The 19,761-nt window shown below is 42.1% G+C and overlaps 2 protein-coding genes across 3 annotated transcripts; one reads left to right on the top strand and one right to left on the bottom strand.

The window, feature by feature from the left end:
- Positions 1-2,690: 2,690 nt before the first annotated feature.
- PDIK1L (PDLIM1 interacting kinase 1 like) lies at positions 2,691-12,737 on the bottom strand. 2 transcript variants are annotated; one of them, XM_047727277.1, is made up of 3 exons: positions 12,607-12,737; positions 9,664-9,965; positions 2,691-3,996 (listed from the first exon to the last, which is right to left on the bottom strand). In XM_047727277.1, exons 2-3 carry the CDS (start codon positions 9,946-9,948, stop codon positions 3,256-3,258), a joined length of 1,026 nt encoding a protein of 341 aa, XP_047583233.1. In that variant the 5' UTR covers positions 9,949-9,965; positions 12,607-12,737; the 3' UTR covers positions 2,691-3,255. The 2 variants fall into 2 exon arrangements, with proteins under 2 accessions (XP_047583233.1, XP_047583232.1); XM_047727276.1 differs by lacking the exon at positions 12,607-12,737 and adding an exon at positions 12,109-12,230.
- LOC125097417 (translation initiation factor IF-2-like) lies at positions 10,276-15,009 on the top strand. Its single transcript, XM_047724950.1, has 5 exons — positions 10,276-10,284; positions 11,453-12,017; positions 12,153-12,223; positions 12,339-13,238; positions 14,154-15,009. Exons 1-4 carry the CDS (start codon positions 10,276-10,278, stop codon positions 13,224-13,226), a joined length of 1,533 nt encoding a protein of 510 aa, XP_047580906.1. The 3' UTR covers positions 13,227-13,238; positions 14,154-15,009.
- The last annotated feature ends 4,752 nt before the right edge of the window (positions 15,010-19,761 follow it).

The following is a 19,761-nucleotide window of genomic DNA, read 5'->3' on the forward strand; positions in this document are numbered from 1 at the left end:
TTTGAAGTGCTGATGACTTATTTTTTGACCATTTTGTCATGCTGGTGAATTATTTTGTAGCTGCTACAATAGTTTGATTGATAAACATTTTACAATTAAAAACAACAACAACAACAACAAAGAGGAAAAAACAGACCAGCAGAAATAACTATTCAGTGTGCTATTTATCTGACACTTAACACTTACTTCATCGTAATGACAAAGTATCCCTTAGCACCAAAAATCTACAGGAACCCCGTCTTTCTAAGTGACAACTAGTGCAAAATAACATTCTAGGAACTAACTGTACAACCCCATATTTTAACTGGCCACAGCTGCCTATAAGCTTATTTGAAATATTTGGTCTTTTCTTCAATTAAGACAAATTTCATAAAACACTATAAACCATGGCAAGAGACTCTGAGGAATAATTTTTTATTGAGTACCTATTATGGGCAAGGCACTGTGCACAAATTTTTGCTTTCATTTTTCCTCTAGCAAATAAATATCCAGGAATTTCCAAGTATCATCAACCTTCTTTTATTTCTTACTCCTGGCTGGAAAAGGCCTGTGGCTATAGGCCATTTTTTTAAACTGTCATTTTACCAACGGACCTTTAGTGCTGAGCTCACAGTAGGTACTGAATAAATACCTCCTGATTGAAAAAAAAACAAAGACAAACAATTTACTATCCTTTTGCTTGGTATCATAGACTATTTTAGAATATAAGGACTTGAGAAAATTCCAAGAGAAACTTCCTGATCACCTCATACCTTTGCTGCCAATGAAAGAATTCACTTCACAGGTGAAATCTTTCAAAATAAATGATAATCATTAGCTATTTTATTTATTTTTTTTTTAAGATTTTATTTATTTGTCAGAGAGAGAGAGCAAGAGTGAGCACAGGCAGATAGAATGGCAGGCAGAGGCAGAGGGAGAAGCAGGCTCCCTGCTGAGCAAGGAGCCCAATGTGGGACTCCATCCCAGGATGCTGGGATCATGACCTGGGCCGAAGGCAGCCGCTTAACCAACTGAGCCACCCAGGCATCCCTCATTAGCTATTTTAAATGAGGCAAGACCAAAAACTATGTACTTAGGAAACCGGGGCTCCAAGCACATAGATATTTGAAGAGCAAACGAAGCACAGGCCCACTACCACCAAACCACCATGAATCTCTGCGGAAGTGCCATTTACTGATGCAACATGATGATTCTTCCCACTTCCAGTAACTCAATCCCCTTGGCCAGATCTGTGTTACAGTAATTTGGAGATCCACAGGGTCAATTATCATGAGGTTCCAGTGTATTTCCACCTCTCATTTCCAAAAAAATCTTGTATTTATTAGCTTGAAGTGATGTTCAAAGTATATATTTTTAATTTTAAAAGGTTTTATTTAAGAAAAAAATAGAAGGTTTTATCTTAGTAAAACCTTTCATTCCAAATTTTAAACTTCCAGGCCAATGAATGCAGAATTCAGAAATTTTACATACTCTAATTCTTTGTGCTTTTTCACCTTCTCAAGTTCTCAAATATATTTTAAGTAAGGAAAATATGATGATAGCAAAATTCCAAAAGTTATGGAAGTTCGAAAAAGCTGAGGAGGAGACACACTGGGTGTCAACTATGCTTTAATTAAAAAACAAACAAGCAAACAAAAAAACTCAGAAAAAAAAAGCTGAGGAGACTATGCAACTATTAATAATTTTGGTATTCATATATATATATATATATATATATATATGTATATATATATATATATATATTTTTTTTTTTTTTTACTTTGACCAAAGATTCTAGTGCTTTATAAAGACTAACCTAGATACAATGGCCTTAAAGTCTATCTAACCTTAAAGGCTAATATTCTGTTTTAGCAAAACTTTCTTAGATTTTAATTATCTGCACTTATAGGAAAACAAATTGGAGACAACCATCTAGGGTTAAAAATCAAACTAACTTCAATTAGAGTAACAGTCTATTGGTTTTTGACATAGACCATACCAAGTGATTGTATAAAATCGGTAACTTGCAAGTTTCTACTTGAAAGATATAGAGGATGCTGCAATATTTCATCCATTTACCACGCTGTATAGGTATCATCTCCCACTTCAGAAAAAGGTGATCAACATTTAACACAACCATATCACTATCATTACTGTGTTAAATTAGGCAAGAGAAAACAGCATTAGTGCCAAAACGAAAGGAATTCCAGTGATTAAACAAGAGACCATATCAGGACAGGCAATGTGAGGGTAGAGCTCATTTGATTTCTTCAACTTTATGCTGAGGCTTAGACAGTCTTGAAATCAAAACTTACTATATCAAGTAGTAGAGTTCATATATTGCAAAGTTTTCAGAAACAGAGGAATCCTGTGTTCAGATTTGTATCAGATTGCAGATGCTCAAGTGCAGACATGTTCCAGTGCAATGGTTTAATTGGTTAATTGAATGCTTGGTTACCTAAAGAAGGTACAACCGAATCATCAAGGTTCTTGCCAACCTGCTACCACATGATTGCATGGCTACTTCAACTCCTGCAGCTATAGGGCACTGGAGAGCTCAAACATACTTCAGCAGCTTTGGATCACTTAATTTTATGCTTAATCGCATAACTTTAGACCCTCCAAAATGATGCCTTAAAAAAAGCCGTATAATATTACAAAAATAAAAAGTGTAGTATGATTTCATTAGAGGGAGGGGCAGGGGAGGAAGATGAGAGAAGGTTCTTTTATTTTTCATCACTGATTTCACCAGCAAATCTCAAAAACCCAAACCTACATCAAATAATTTAAACAGAAGTGGCATTTTCTTCATATGGAATGCAAAAATGCACACATTCACATACTTACATATACATAAATATATACATATATGTTTCCTTTACAAAGCTTCAAAGGTTGCATTGCCAGCATGCAAACCTCTTCTTCCATGGAAATTCCTAATACTGACAAGGAATGTCTAAAATACTTGAGACTTATTTCCAGAGAACTGGACTTTCTTCTCTTCTTGGCTCTTAGAGAATTTTCCTGCCAAACTTCTACCAATGATCATTTTTAAAAATGTACACCCACATTGGTAATACACATTTAAAACATACTAACAAAATGGCCAGCTTGGACTTAAGAAAAACGAGGAAAAAAAAACACCCCACAATAAAATCTAAACCCTTAAAAGGTGGAGTTTAGCTTTTTATATTCTTTTCAGCCACATTATGTTGTTGCATCACTGTTAAAACATAAGCAGCATATCATCCAAGATATTTGCAAACAATGTATGTGTCACGTTTCCCAGCTGCTATCTTTAAATGCAATTTGTACTAATCTGAGTTCTAGTTCAAAAGCATCTGGACGATCCTGAGGGTTTGCAGCCAGCATTTCTTTAATCAGTTGTTTCATCCTCCCATTCATAGACTTTTTCTTCACAGGAATGAGAAGTTCCATTTTGGGATTTTCCAGAAGCGCCTCTCCAACAGGCACAATCTCAGTTCCTTGTTTTACATAACTCCCCAGGAGTTCCTTCTTTGTCTCTGTGTCTATGAATGTGATCCTTTCCAGCATTGCCCAGATGATAATCCCCAGAGCGAAGATGTCAGCTTTTGCTGTGTAATGTCCCTCCCACACTTCAGGAGCCATGTAGAAATCTGTTCCACAGGCTGTGGAAAGGAAACACTTGTTTACACTGACAGGTTCTTCTGGATTCTGCCCAGAGGCTGAACAAACTTTACTGAGACCAAAATCAGCCACTTTCAGTGTGGGTTCTAAGTCACTGGTATCCAACCTGCTTTGTGAAATCAGGATGTTATCAGGCTTAAGATCTCGGTGGATGATCTGGTTTTTATGCAAGAAAGCCAGAGCACTGCTCAGTTGAAGCATAAAGCTGGTGTTAGTTTTACGATTGGGTTTCCTGGACAATAGATACTCATTCATATCTCCACCGTCACAAAAATCCATCACAAACCACAAGTAATAGGCGCTTCTGGGATCAAAGGCAATTTCTCCTTTTAATGAAGTCTCTACAAGCTACAAGAGGGGGAAAAACAGATTACAGTCATCTGCACAGTTTATACAATTCAGCTACAGAGAAAGAATAACTAACTGATTAATAAGTTGGACTCCCAATTTTAAGTGGAAATTTCATGAATGTTTTATTTGGTCAATGCTCTCATATGCGCATTTTATTTTAAATTTCAGTACTTCAAACTGCCCCTAATGATTACATACCAAATCTCTAAGTCAGGAGGTAAAAAGTTATTTTAAAATAGCTTTAGGGGGCGCCTGGGTGGCTCAGTAGGTTAAAGTCTCTGCCTTTGGCTCAGGTCATGATCCTGGGGTCCTGGGATTGAGCCCTGCATTGGGCTCTCTGCTCAGCAGGGAGCCTGCTTTCCCGTCTCTCTCTGCCTGCCACTCTGCCTACTTGTGATCTCTCTGTCGAATAAATAAATAAAATCTTAAAAAAAAAAAAAAAAAAAAGCATTAGGGGCACCTAGCTGGCTCAGTTGGGAAAGCATGGGATTCCTGATCTCAGAGTCATGAGTTTAAGTCCTACATTGGGCATAAAGCTTACTAAGTCATAAACAAACAAACGTTTTATTTTTAAAAGTATCCAACTGGCTATACATTTTCTGCATGAGTTAATGGACCTGAACTTTACCTACCTACACAAGAGCTTCATAAAAAAATTGACATTTCAGCAGCTAGTAGACCTGGGAGATTGCCAGCTGAGGTATAAACAGCAATTAGGAAGTTCTATTCAATTAAACTGCCTGAAATATGTTTCTTGTTCATTGGACATACACTATTAACATTATACAATCTGTAAAATTAGAAGAGAAATGATCAGGAACACTAGTTGTTAGGGAAATAAAGCCTTGGGGTGCCTGAGTGGCTCAGTCGTTAAGCGTCCACCTTCGGCTCTGGTCATGATCCCAGGGTCCTGGGATCGAGCCCTGCACTGGGCTCTCTGAAAAGCCTGCTTTTCCCTCTCCCACTCCCCTTGCTTGTGTTGTGTTCCCTCTGTTGCTGTCTCTCCCTCTGTCAAATAAATAAATAAAATCTTAAAAAAAAAAAAAAAAAAAAAAGGAGGGATGCCAGGGTGGCTCAGTTGGTTAAGCAGCTGCCTTCGGCTCAGGTCATGATCCCAGCATCCTGGGATCAAGAGTCCCATATCAGGCTCCTTGCTGCCACTCTGCCTGCCTGTGCGCTTGCTCGCTTTCTCTCTCTCTCTCTGACAAATAAATAAATAAATAAAATCTTAAGAAAAAAAAAAAAGGAAATCAAGCCTTCCTGTAGTCACTGATAAAAATAAAGACTGCCGGGGCGCCTGGGTGGCTCAGTGGGTTAAGCCGCTGCCTTCGGCTCAGGTCATGATCCCAGGTCCTGGGTTCGAGCCCCACATTGGGCTTTCTGCTCAGCAGGGAGCCTGCTTCCTCCTCTCTCTCTGCCTGCCTCTCTGCCTACTTGTGATTTCTCTCTGTCAAATAAATAAATAAAATCTTTAAAAAAAAAATAATAAAGACTGCCATTATTACTTCATAAACTTCTACAGGCAGAATGCAAATATACTGTCTATCTCTATCACTATATGGCTTCTAAAAACCAATTAATAAAAAAACATATTTACATTTTGATATAAAAATTCAAATATGAGTTTGTATATTTCTTTTTTTTTTTTTAAGATTTTTTTATTCATTTGAGAGACAGTGAGAGAGAGAGAATGAGCTGGGAGAATGGCTGAGGGAGAGGGAGAAGCAGACTACCCGCTGAGCAGGGAGCCCCATGTGGGGCTTGGTCCCAGTGCTCCAGAATCTGAGCCAAAAGCAGATGCTTAACCAAATGAACCAAATGAACCACCCAGGCACCTCAGGGTTTGTATATTTCTTTGCTACAAGCTGAAAACCTAGAATAAGTTGCTATTTTATTTGTTATCATTATCAAATTATAATTCTATGACCTGAAATTCAAGAATATTGATTACTTCACCGAATATGAACTACCATTCTAAAATACAGCGTACAATACTTTGAAAGCATTTGTCCCATGGTGCCTTTTCAGACCCACTGAATAGAAACTCAGTAGGGAAGCTGAAGAGTTGTTGAAGAATGAACTGCAAGTTCACATTTAAGTCTACTAGTACTTCCTCTTGTCATTTGGAGGGCAGAAGCAAAGAACACCTTTCACACCATCTTCCCCAATGGCAAGCAGCTGTAATTGCAACCGTCTGCAGTTGTCTTCTGTGTGCATTTTCTTTGTTGCGTGTTGGCCAGTGAGCCAGAAAATGAAAGACTAGAAAGGTACAGATCACACAATTACTTACCAGGTGCACTGTTACTAAATATGCCGAGATTAAAGATCAGTGCCATTACTCTTACTTCATTTTCTCTCTTCTTCTTACTCTCAAAAGCAAACTTCTAAATAACTTTGAGCAACGCAAAGTCCCAGCATTCAAAGAATGGTTTAGAGTAAGGTGAGACAGTAAATATTTTAGGCTTGACAAGTCACATAAGGTTTCTGTACCATATTCTTCTTTCTTTTCCTTAAACAACTCTTTAAAAATGTCAAAACTATTTTTAGCATCTGGGCCATATAAAAAATTGCCTGAGGGCTATAGTTTGAGGGCTGCTGGTTGAGAGAGCCCAATCCACTTATTTCCATGTGTAAAGGATGTAAAGTCATTGGTTCTCTTGCCTAAAGTCCTTCAACAGTTTCCCTGTTCTCTTAGGATACAGTCTAAGGTCTTGAACATGGGCTGTGGGATCCTTTGACCCTGCTGACCTTTCTAGTTTCATGCAAAACAACTCTGCTGGCATAGTACAGTCTTACTATATTCTTTCAATTCTTAGAATGCTTTGTACTTTTTGCTTCAAAACATCTTTATGTACAGTTCTTTCTGGCTGGCAAGTTTTCTCACTCACATGGCTAACTCCTCTTTACCCTTCAATTTTCAGTTGAAACAACTCATAATTCCTGAACCCTAGATTATGTCAGGTTCTCTCTCATATGCTCTTATATCAATCTGTATCTCTCATTCATGACACTGATTACAAGTTATACAGACTGGCACCAAGTTCCTATGTTGAGAATGTATCCTCTGTTAATTAATTTGCTTTACATTTTCTTCTAGCTAAATTTTTTAGCTATTACGAACTGACTTAATCATTCAGAACAAGGAAAATATCTAGAAAAACATGGAGAAAAACAAAAACTTGTGTAGAGAATGGAGAAAGCCATGGATAGGGACTCTGTGGTCATGCTACAGATTTAACTGTTTTTACCAGATGTAAATTTAGAGAAGGCACTTGCTAAGTGTGTTGATCAATGTCTTGTTAATAAATCCACAGAAAAGACAATTTTAATAGAGCTTTTAACAGAGCTACCTATTACTGAGTACTTCCTATGTGCCAAGTATTTTACTGTATCATTTCTAATTTTGACAACTTCCATGGAAGGCAAAATTATTATTACTATTTTACATCTGAAGATACAGATGCTGGAAGAGATGAGTTATTTAGCCAAGATCATAGAGCTAGCAAAAGTGCCACAAGTCAAACACAGGCCTATCAACCTTTATTTATTTAATTTAAAATATTTTTAAAAATAGTTTTTATTTATTTGACAGAGATCACAAGTAGGCAGAAAGGCAGGCAGAGGTGGGGTGGGGGAAGCTGGCTCCCTGCTGAGCAGACAGCGGATGCGGGGCTTGATCCCAGGACACTGGGATCATGACCTGAGCCAAAGGCAGAGGCTTTAACCCACTGCACTACCCAGGCACCCCCCTATCAGCCTTTAAAAGATAAAAGGGAGTACTAAATAAAAAGGTGTTTTAGATTAAAAAAAAAAAATCATTGAGTCAAGGCTGGAAGTACTTTACATCTTATTATTTTTATTATTATTATTATTTTTTTTAAGATTTTATTTATTTATTTGACAGAGAGAAATCACAAGTAAGCAGAGAGGCAGGCAGAGAGAGAGGAGGAAGCAGGCTCCCTGCTGAGCAGAAAGCCCGACGTGGGGCTCGAACCCAGGACCTGGGATCATGACCTGAGCCGAAGGCAGCGGCTTAACCCACTGAGCCACCCAGGCGCCCTATTTTTATTATTTTTTAAAGTAATCTCTACACCTAACATGGGGCTCAAACTTACAACCCCAAGATCAAGAGTCACATGCTCTACTGACTGAGCCAGCCGGGTGCCCCAATACTTTACATCTTAAAGGCTTGAATGAGCACCTAATACTATAAAGGTTGCTTGATCTGGACTCAAGGATACCATTAGCACTAAGTCATATATTTAAATGTCTTTGTATTTGTAGATCAGTTCAATGGCAAAGTTCATCAAAGTTCTATCCACTTTTAAGAGGGAGCATGGTAAGAATGTTTCTAGCATTTCCTATCAGTGCAACTTACATACTAAGCACTTTTAGAAAAGTAAACAATAAATGGAATAGAGGCGAAATAGTTGTGCTTTACAGTTACTGTCTTAAGAGGTAAAACTTCAGGATATAGCATGCTAAACTGCAATATAAATTAGGTTCTCAAGATTGATATTTGTTCACCATATAATGAAAGTTGCAAGTTTCTAATTAAGCAGATCAATGTTTGTTTTCTTTGTTGTTCCTGGTCCAAAAGTTTTTGTTGTTTTAAAATCATACTTCTGTACCCTGATGGTTGAAATTCTGAATTTAGACATACTCATGGGAAGTTGTTTCCTCTTCTAAGAATGACTGGATTTAAATTTTTCTCTGGCCTTTAACTAGCTATGTCTTAAGTATCTTTTCTCTTTAGCAAATACAGGCCTACTAGAGATTTTGATCTATACTAGAAGCCAGCCAACCAACCAACCAAATAAACAAACAAATAAACCTTTTCTGTTTTCCTATGTTAATGCTTTCCCCAGGTCTACAAAAAAAGTAATTTGAAGGCAAGAGTAATTTGGAAGTTAAAGGGACACAAGTTTTAGTGGTCAGATGGTCTCCTACATTCAGTTACCAATCCTGCCACTTGCTGGGTATGTGACTTGGATAAATTCATTATTTATTCTAAGCCTCAATTTCTTCATTTGTAATAATGATAATAGTACTACCCTCACAGGATTGTTCTGAGCAACTGCCTTTAAAACACTTTGAACACATAGTGTGGAACTGAGTTGGAACCCAAATGTTAGCTATTAGCACTATTAATAACATTCAAGTGCTATGCAACATACTTCATGAAAAATAACTAGAGTTGCATGGTTAAGAAGCCACACAACCCTCTAAAACAGCAAATGCTTATATTTGAATCAGTGATTTATAAAGAAATGCCCAATTACCTATATGGGTGCTGCTATTGATTGTGGAGTTTTTCCTTTTCTTCTGGATTTAGTTCCCAAAAACTTGATTTCAAATAAGTGAACTTATCAGACTCTAATCTTGATCACTTTTCTAGCTCCTATGTTGCCCCATTCCCATGCAGACTGGCAAGTACCATGGCATAACAGGTGGCTTATGTTATTTTTAGGTATTTGCATCACAGGTTTAAATAAAACCCTGTTTTAAAGCAAACTTCTATTCAGTTCTTGGCAGACCCTTATCTACTCCTAACTATATAAACACCTGCATTTAAAAGTAGAAGCTCATCTGACTCGTTTATTCCTCTTCTTGCTGACCAATACTAAATTCAAGTTATATCTATTCCTATTCAACCACACGTACCTGTAAATAAAGGGAAGAATTAGAGCCGTGGGACATTTTTTGCACCATCCCATCTTTTTGTAGGATGCATTCCTCCAAGTGAATCACATTTGGATGTTGGCTCTTGATACTGCTTAGTGCCCAGAACTCACGCAGGGCTAGTTCAACATTTTCAGGTGCATGGCATCGAATTTTCTTCACCGCCACCCGTGCAGAGGTCTTTCTGATGACTGCTTCATACACAACACCGTAACTGCCTCGGCCTACCTCCCGTATTAGATCGTACTTTGGCTGGCTACTCACCATCTTCAAGGTCAAAGTTTCTGGAAAAATCAACAAAGTGCTCTGTTGAAATTAAGTATACTTAACTGGCTTGTATACCTTTTTATGTATGATTTAATTATCTGTCTCACTGTTTGCAGTGCTTGAAAGATATTTGCTATAACTTGGGCAAATCTAAATATTTGAATAGTAATAATAAAGCAGCTTTGGTAGTACTTACCATGTATCAGGACCTGTTCCAAGCACTTCATAATATTAAATTCATTTAATCCTCACAACAATATTATGAAATAGATACTATTATGGTCATTTTATAGATAAGAAAACAAAAGCACAGAGAGTTTAAGCAACATGCCTAAGGTAAAAGAGCTACTGGTGGACCTGGGTTTTGAAACTAGGCCATCTGCCTCTGACATTCATAACCATAACCATTATACTACACTGCCTCCCATACAAACTGCTTCAAAATATTACTGTTAAAAACAAACCAGAGGGCGCCTGGGTGGCTCAGTGGGTTAAGCCGCTGCCTTCGGCTCAGGTCATGATCTCAGGGTCCTGGGATCGAGGCCCGCATCGGGCTCTCTGCTCAGCAGGGAGCCTGCTTCCCTCTCTCTCTCTCTCTGCCTGCCTCTCCATCTACTTGTGATCTCTCTCTGTCAAATAAATAAATAAAATCTTTAAAAAAAAAAAAAAAAAAAAAAAAAAAAAAAAAAAAAAAAAAAATAAAAACAAACCAGAAAATTCATCATTCTTATTTACTGGTCATGAAAAAAGAAACTCCAGCATCTCCTTAAAGCTGACATACACAAAGTTCATAAAAATGTCAAAACAAAAACAAAAAACAGCTGGCTTGTGCTTAGAGACTAAAAGTAGACTAGATTACATATAGAATTCAAAATGTGGGTTTTTTTTAAAGTAAACAAACTGTGTATGTCCCTATTTTAATTTTGTTTATGTTATTTCCTCATTTCTTGCAAAATAAATGAAAATAAACTCTGTGGAGAAAAATGGTCCTCTAAAAATAAAGCAAGCTACTTAGAATGTTGTTACCTTTCTGTCGTTAAATGTAAACAACACCTATCTAGATGTAGGCCATTTTTGCCACTAAAAACTGTCCTCTGACAGTGTTCTTTCAAGTTCAACTTGATAAATCATTTAAAGGCAGAGGCCCTACACAGAGGATGCTCATGAGTTGAATCAAGAAAGTCTAAAGTGTGCCACCTCATTCTCCGAAGAGTGTTAAGAATCTAATGAGCTTCAGGAACAAATTCTTATTTGTGGATTGCCACAATGGGCAAGAGATTGTGCAATCTTTCGAATGCACAGTTTAGGGGGGAACAAGAGGCTACTGACTCTTGAGCCTGAAAAATTGGGTACAGCTACTTTAAGTCCATAGGATAGATTTAGTAAAGAAAATGAAAGCTTCTGAGATTACTTCTTAGTCCCACTTCCTCTAACTGGAACCCCCACTTCACATTCCTACTGTATTCCTAGTGTCTGATACCCTGCCACGGAATCCTGGCTCCAGGTCCACAGCAGACACTCTTTCCTGCTCTCCGTGGATCGCCAGTTACTATCTACCTCAAAGTGGCTCCTGTCTTGCAAGCTGTCCCACACCCGCACACGACAGAGCACCCGCGTAAGGCAGAGGGAGGGCGTTTATGAAATCCCTGGCTGCAAACCCAAGCGACCGGCCAGCACTTCCCGGGCCCTAGCGCCCGCCCCGCTGAGCCAGCGCCAGGCGGCCGGCGGGCCAGGCCACACACCTGCCCGGCCCGGGAAGGGCCAGTCCTGGGCAGAGGTGTCGTCCGACGCCGCCGCTCAGCGCCCCGCTCATTGGCCGAGTATCAGGCCCTCCCCCTCCCCCTCCCCGGCGGCGTCCAGACGAAACCCGGAGGGGATCCTCCCGAGGCCCTTCACCCCGAGGAGCCAGTCCCGCGGCTGTCCCAGATCCTCGGGGGTGGCGGATGAGGCCCGGGCCCTGGGGAGGAGACCAGGGACAGAAGAGGAGGCCGCAGCTGGGGCAGGTGGCCTGAGGGGTGCGGGCCGGAGGCCTGAGCGCGGGGCCTTCCCTAGCATGACTCCGCTGACAGGTCTGTGACAGGCCTCCCGGGGAAGGAGGTGCATGCAAGGCCTTCGGCTCTGCAGAAGGGGCTCAGTGCCAGGTCTGAGGGCCATATTTACCTCAGGGTAGCCGCCGCCGCTTCTCCCTCTCACGGGCTCTGCAGGCCGCCATTATCGGGCAGCTCGCGCCTCAGCCTCCGCGGCCTCCAGTCAGAGACCGGCGCGCGCCCCCGTGGTGCGCGCGGACACACCCCCTTACGCCGCGCGGCCCCGCCCCCCTCCGGCTTTCCGTAGCGCGAGCCGGGACGCCGAGCGCCTCCTTATTGGGCGCGCTCCTCGCCCCCCGCTAGCCTCCTCCCTCTCCCGTGGTTCGCAGTAGCCGGGAGTCGCCGAAGGTGTGCGCGCTCTGGAGTGCACCACTAGTGCCCCTCCCCGCAGGGGTGGCCGGGCCCCGGAACGGGGAGGCCGCTGCCCGCCAGAGCTCGGTCACCGTCCAGCTGCAGCGGGCGCCCACGGCCCGCGGGCTCCGGGGACGGTCTGCGGCAGCAGGTCCGGGCCTGGGGGTGCGCGCGCCCGGCGCGGCCTCCCGGTTCCCTCCCCGGCCCCCTTCCCACCTACCGAGCTGCGGGCAGGTGTGCGGGGGTCGCTGGGGCGGAACGCCTGGTGCATCTTCTTCGGATCGGGCTTGGGGTGCCTGCGGGACGCGGAGCTTTTCGGCTAGTCCGCGGGGAGGCGCGGTCCGAGCTGGGGGGCCTGGCGTCCGCCCAGCCGGGTGGGAGGCTGCACCTTTTGTCAGAGTCACTGAGCCATGTTTGCGGACGGTGCAGTTGCCCAGGCGGCGGCGGCGCGGGACTGGGTGCGATCATCTGGGAGGACGCCGTCCCCTGCCCCGCCGGCGCGGTGGTATCTCCCTTAAAGAAGCCGGCACCTCATTGTTCCTGGGCCGCGGCGGCCGGGAGTCGGGGGCGCCCTGCCCGGCGCCGGGAGGAAGGCGCGGCGGCTCCCGCACCTGGCCGCTGCCGCCCGCGCAGTCCCTGCGGGGCGGTGGCCCCAGCGGGGAGTCGGGATCCAGCTCGCGCGAGGTCCGAGGCGGCCGGGGCCGGGATGGACCGCGAAGGCAGCCCTTCTCTCGGGGCGAGACGGACAGCGGTGTGTCAGATTCCGGCATTCAGTCGCCTGACAGCCAGCCCGGGACTGTCAGTGACTCAGAGACTCGGACCAGCCCATTATTCAGTTAGTTGCACGGATCAGTAAGCATCCGCCAGAAACGTCCGTCCCTTCTTCACCAATTTATTCTGCAGCTACTATTTGTCAACAAAGCGGTTCCTGCTCCCAGTGCTGCAGTAAGCACGATGTGCAAAGAATCCCTGTTGGGGCTCTCGAGGATCAACCACTTACCCATTTTATTTGCTGTCCTCTATTTATGGACCTTCTCCTCAGAGTCTGAGCCTGGGCTAGGTGTTTAAATTAGCTTTTCTAATCCTGACCAAATCCCAAAGGGTATAGGCTTTATTGCTAACCTTGTTTTTACAGGTGAGAAAACAGACCTCTGCCTTATTTGTGCAAAAGTTGTGTAGTTTGGGGTGTGTGTGTGTACCTGCCTTGAATACTTACTCTCCTAGTACAACTCCTCTGCCCAAAAACCCGACAGCACCTTGCTCTATAATCCGTTCAGACTTTTGTTCTGAGTGCCATCCCCCAGTCTTCAGCTCTCTGCTGGGGATACTGACGCCCGCCAAGGCTTAGTTTCTGCTCTTGAAATTAGAGAGAAACTATAGATGGTCTTAATACCTGTGTGGGTAATCCATCTGAATCCGGAGAGGAGTATCTCTTTTGGTTAGAAGAGCCTTTTCCTTTTGTTTGTCTCAGTCATTAAATATAGGAATCCCTCCTCTGACCGCAGAACTGAGACTTGAAATCCAACTCTGTAACCCCAAAGACAGGCTGACTAAAGATTGTAATGGGTTCAGGTCCTATAAAGCCTGAAGCTTAAAAAATTGGGGGTGTTTTCTTTAGGAAAAAGATTGCAAAATGACCCCATGAACACACTGTTGGGGCCTTGGGAAGTGTCTGTGTAAGGGAGCGCCTCAAGCTTAAGCTTCATTAGCTCCAGGGTAAATCTTCCCCGGCTTATTACATTTACATCATTGTTTGTTTGCCCATAGGACTTCTACTAGACTGAGAATTCCTTGGGACAGGAACCTTGTCTATGATTCATCTCTGAAGCCTCCTCTATCTGTTATGGTACTAAGATACACCCAAGGGTGGTATTGTCCTACATTGTTTATGGGAAGGCAAAATGATGTAACTCATTAAGAAAATCTGGCAACACATAGCCACTCTATGTATCTATGTACTATTTCACTCAGGAATCCTAGGTCAAATCCTGAACTTCTAGGAATCAATCCTAGTGATAAATATTGACAAAAATACAAAAAGCTGTATGCACAAGTTATTCATTATGGCACTTTCATAGTAAAACATTGGAAACTGCTCACATGTCAAAGAACTGGCTGAATAATTATAGTACAGGCACAGGAGAGTATGTAAGCAACCATACAAAGATATGTGGAAGACTTCTTACATAACCTAATAAACATGCCAATCTGGAGAGATGTCCATATATAGTTTTAAGTGAAATAAACGAGGTGCGTAGTAGTGTTTATTTCACCCAGTAGCAGGATGATATAAAGGAACATTAATTGCTTATGTTTAAAAGTTAAACAGTAGAAGAATAAACTTCAGTCTTCTAAAAATGGTTTCCTTTGTGGGATGGAGAGGATAGAGATGTAAATGAGACTTCTGTGAATGTACCTTATTATACAGTGACTCTTTTGGAAACTTGTAAATGTTTTGCATATTTATAAAACAAAGTTCAGTAAAAAGAATAAAACATTCCATAAAAACAAATGGAAACAAATGTGCCATCTGTGTGTCAGGTTGGTGGTGTAACTACATATAGAAAATCATTTCAGTTGGCTTTATAAGTATTTTTTTTTAAAGATTTTATTTATTTATTTGACAGAGATTACAAGTAGGCAGAGAAGCAGGCAGAGAGAGAGAGAGAGGAAGGGAAGCAGGCTCCCTGCTGAGCAGAGAGCCCGATGCGGGGCTCAATCCCAGGACCCTGAGACTATGAACCAAGCTGAAGGCAGAGGCTTAACCCACTGAGCCACCCAGGCGCCATGGCTTTCTAAGTATTTTGACTGTACCTCCTTAATGGGCTATAGTCTGAGGACAACTAGAACTGCATACAAATATTAATTTGCACTCATTAGTCTTGTTAGAAGTAATACTGACATTTCTGGGGTACCTGGGTGGTGCAGTCGGTTAAACTTGGGACTCTTGGTTTCAGCTCTGGTGGTGAGATGGAGCCCCAAGTCAGGCTCCATGCTCAGTGAGAAGTCTGCTTGAGTTTCTCTCTCCCTCTTCCTCTGCCCCTCCCTACCGTGCACACTCTCTCTTAAAAAAAAAAAATCTTTATTTTATTTTATTTTTTTTAGAAATTGAAGATTTTATTTATTTATTTGACAGATCACAAGTAGGCAGAGAGGCAGGCAGAGAGAGAGGAAGGGAAGCAGGCTCCCTGCTGTGCAGACAGCCCGATGCAGGGCTCGATCCCAGGACCTGGGATCATGACCTGAGCCGAAGGCAGCAGCTTAACCCACTGAGCCACCCAGGTGCCCCCAAAAAAAATCTTTAAAAAAATAAGTAATATTGACATAGCTATTTTGAAAGATATATTTAAGGATAAGGCAAATAAGTATGTCAATGACATTAGGCATCAAGATTTTCAACAAATGAGGGACGCCTGGGTGGCTCAGTGGGTTGGGCCGCTTGCCTTCGGCTCTGGTCATGATCCCAGTGTCCTGGGATCGAGTCCCGCATCGGGCTCCTTGTTCTGTGGGGAGCCTGCTTCTCCCTCTGCCTCTGCCTGCCACTCTGTCTGCCTGTGCTCGCTCGCTCTCTCTCTCTGACAAATAAATAAATAAAATCTTAAAAAAAAAAAAAGATTTTCAACAAATGAGAAAAATGTTAATATAAAACAAGCCTAGGGGTGCTGGGTGGCTCAGTTGGTTAAGCATCTATCTGCCTTCAGCTCAGGTCATGATTCCAGAGTTCTGGGATCGAGCTCTGCATCGGGCTCCCTGCTCAGTGGGAAGCCTGCTTCTCCCTCTATCCCCTGCTCATGCTCGCTCTAACTATATCTCTCTCTCTCAAATAAATAAATAAAATCTTAAAAACAAAGCAAAAACCAAGCTTAGGATGGGGCACCTGGGTGGCAAAGTTTTTAAGCATCTGACTCTTGGTGTCAGCTCAGATCATGATCTCATGGTCTTGAGATAAAACTCTTGCATCAGGCCCTGCATTCGGTGACCAGTCTGCTTAAGACTCTCTGTCTCCCTCTACCGCCACCCCCTCATGCCCTCTCTCAAATAAATAAATCTTAAAAAAAAAAATTAAATAAGTCTAGGATAATTTTATATATGGGTTAGAGAGCAGAATGAATGAAGTATGTGTTTTCCTCTTTAAAACTGTGTTTTTGGGGTGCCTGGGTGGCTCAGTGGGTTAAAACCTCTGCCTTCGGCTCAGGTCATGATCCCAGGGTCCTGGGATCGAGCCCTGCATTGGGCTCTCTGCTCAGCGGAGAGCCTGCTTCCTCCCCTCTCTCTGCCTGCCTCTCTGCCTACTTGTGATCTCCCTCTGTCAAATAAATAAAAAATCTTTAAACAAAACAAAACTGTGTTTTCTACTTTCTGCTAAAAAGGCCTAGAAATAATCACCAATCCAGTAGTAATGAACACCCCTAAAGCACAGATTTGGTCTCTAAACACCATTTTCCAGTTTAAAAAAAATTAAAAATTAAGCAAAATAAATAAATAAATAAATAAATAAATAAATAAATAAAGTCTCCTTTGATAAATGCCTGGTTCCAGATCTGGAACAGGAAAGATGATGTTGGGTTGTCTTGTGCCCATAAGCCATGAAACTATCAAGGACTATTGGGAGTCATGTATACTGAGAAGTCATGTATACTGAGAACCAATACAAAGGACCCTACTGGTCTAAGATAGAATAATTTGAGCATTAAAAGAAAAATAATGACTGGGGCACCTGGGTGGCTCAGTGGGTTAAGCCTCTGCCTTCGGCTCAGGTCATGGTCTCAGGGTCCTGGGATCGAGCCCTGCATCGGGCTCTCTGCTCAGCGGGGAGCCTGCATCCCCCCCCACCTCTCTCTGCCTGCCTCTCTGCCTACTTGTGATCTCTGTCAAATAAATAAATAAAATCTTAAGGAAAAAAAAAGAAAAATAATGACTTCCATTGATCATAACACATAAAATATACAAAACCCATTAATAATGATACTTAAGGCAAACAACACATTTGTTATCAATGGAGTTTTATAGGGAATCAGTTAATTACTCTGAACATTGATGTAGAGAAATAAACACTTTTCCTTGATTAGTTATATTGCATGTAACCAAAGGGTAGCTAAGAAAAAGTTATTTTTTGTAGAAGAATTCTCACTAATAAATGCAAAAGAAATGGTAGGATGGTAGGATTAGAAAAGCACGATCTTGCAAACCTTAATGAAAGAATGAGTCTAGGTGACAAACATAAAACAATGCTAAAACAATTAGATGAAAGGTGTTGGGGAACTTTACAATAGCTTAAGCTGACACTGCCTGAAACGAGTGACCAAACTAAGCATTACCAAGAGGGGGATTCAGTGCTCTCCATGAAATATCCTTGTCTTAAAAAGCAAAAAAAAAAAAAAAAAAAAAAAAAAAAAAGTCTAAGCCTAATCAAGCCAAGATCTGATTACCAGTTTACCAGAAATCAGGGGGATAGGCAAATACTACAATCAGCCAAACCCAAAATGTGGGACATCCTACAGGACAAGTGACCTGGTTTTGGCAACAAATTCATGGCATGAAATTACAAAAGGAAGATAGAATGTTAAGGCATAAAAACTCAAGATATGTGCCAAATCCAATAACCTTATTTGGGTCCTGATTCAAGCGTGCCAACTGTCAAAAGATATGTGTGGTACCAGCGGGGAAATTTGAATATGGACTGATAGATTAAGGAATTATTATTCTTTTTTTGTTAGATGTGATAATGACATCGTGCCTGTGGAAATAAAAGCCTTGTTCAATTAGAATGGCACATTGAGGGGTGCCTGGGTGGCTCAGTGGGTTGAAGCCTCTGCCTTCGGCTCAGGTCATGATCCCAGGGTCCTGGGATTGAGCCCACATCAGGCTCTCTGCTCAGCAGGGAGCCTGTTTCCTCCTCTCTCTCTCTCTTTGCCTACTCGTGATCTCTGTCTGTCAAATAAATAAATAAAATCTTAAAAAAAAATGGCACATTGATGAAATGTAATGAGGTCTGGGTTGTGTTTATTATTCCACAAGCAGCACGGCAGACAAAAAGAGGAAGATTGACAGAATATTGATAGAGTTCACTGTATTAATCTAATTATGTATATGTTTGAATATACAAGTTATGTATTCAAGTTGATTATAACAAGTAGACAAGTACGCTCAAAAAATGAAATGTCAGGGATAGGTGGGAACTTGGATGAAGCGATCCTGCCCCCTTGTGGTAGGCTCCATCGGTACAGCTACTGCCCCAGCCTTAAAGGCAGATCTAATTCCCATAGCTGTCAAGAGTTGGGTTATAAAGCTCCCAAGAACCCTAGGAAATGGGTAGTATCACTACACCATTAGTGCACCATTAGTATTAGCTGGGGAAAGGGGGACTCGGAGGGACTCAGTAAGTTCAGTTTCTAGTAAGTCACTGGCAGAGCCAAGCTCCAGGTCCCAAACCCCATAAATTGCTGTGTCTCCAGACTTTCCTTTTCCTATCTGAACAAAGGGGTCCCATGAAAAGAGGCAAGTGGAGATGCCCCTAATTAAAATTAAAATAAAATTTTAAAATTTTAAAATAAAATTTAAATAAAATTCCACAGGAAGCAGATCGTCGGGCAGCAATTCCGCCTATAAACTACAGATAAATATGAATAGGTACTATGAATGTAAATAAAAAGAGGTAACCAGAGCTGCGCAAAGTGCTGGGTATACATGATCTCACTTACTCCGCATAGTTATCCTGAGGCATTGCTATTGTTACTCCCCTTGTACAACCAAGAACACGGAGTTCCCAAGAGGAAAAAGTCACATAGTTAGGAAACATCTGATTTGGGACTTGAAACCGGGTCTGACTACGGTACCCATGTATTTTTTACTGAATTTTTTTTTGAGATATGATTTACTTACAGTGAAATGTTCACATCTTTAGAATATAATGCTTGTGGGGCGCCTGGGTGGCTCAGTGGGTTAAAACCTCTGCCTTCGGTCAGGTCATGATCCCAGGGTGCTGGGATCGAGGCCCGCATCAGGCTCTCTGCTCAGCGGGGAGCCTGCTTCTTCCTCTCTCTCTCTCTCTGCCTGCCTCTCCCCCTACTTGAGATCTCTGTCTGTCAAATAAATAAATAAAATCTTTAAAAAAAAGAACATAATGCGGGGCACCTGGGTGGCTCAGTGGGTTGGGGCCTCTGCCTTCGGCTCAGGTCATGATCCCAGGATCCTGGGATCGAGTCCCGCGTCGGCCTCTCTGCTCAGCGGGGAGCCTGCTTCTTCCTCTCTCTCTCTCTCTGCCTGCCTCTCCCCCTACTTGAGATCTCTGTCTGTCAAATAAATAAATAAAATCTTTAAAAAAAAGAACATAATGCGGGGCACCTGGGTGGCTCAGTGGGTTGGGGCCTCTGCC

This window comes from Lutra lutra, chromosome 4 (genome assembly GCF_902655055.1).
Source record: "Lutra lutra chromosome 4, mLutLut1.2, whole genome shotgun sequence".
Lineage (NCBI taxonomy): Eukaryota > Metazoa > Chordata > Mammalia > Carnivora > Mustelidae > Lutra > Lutra lutra.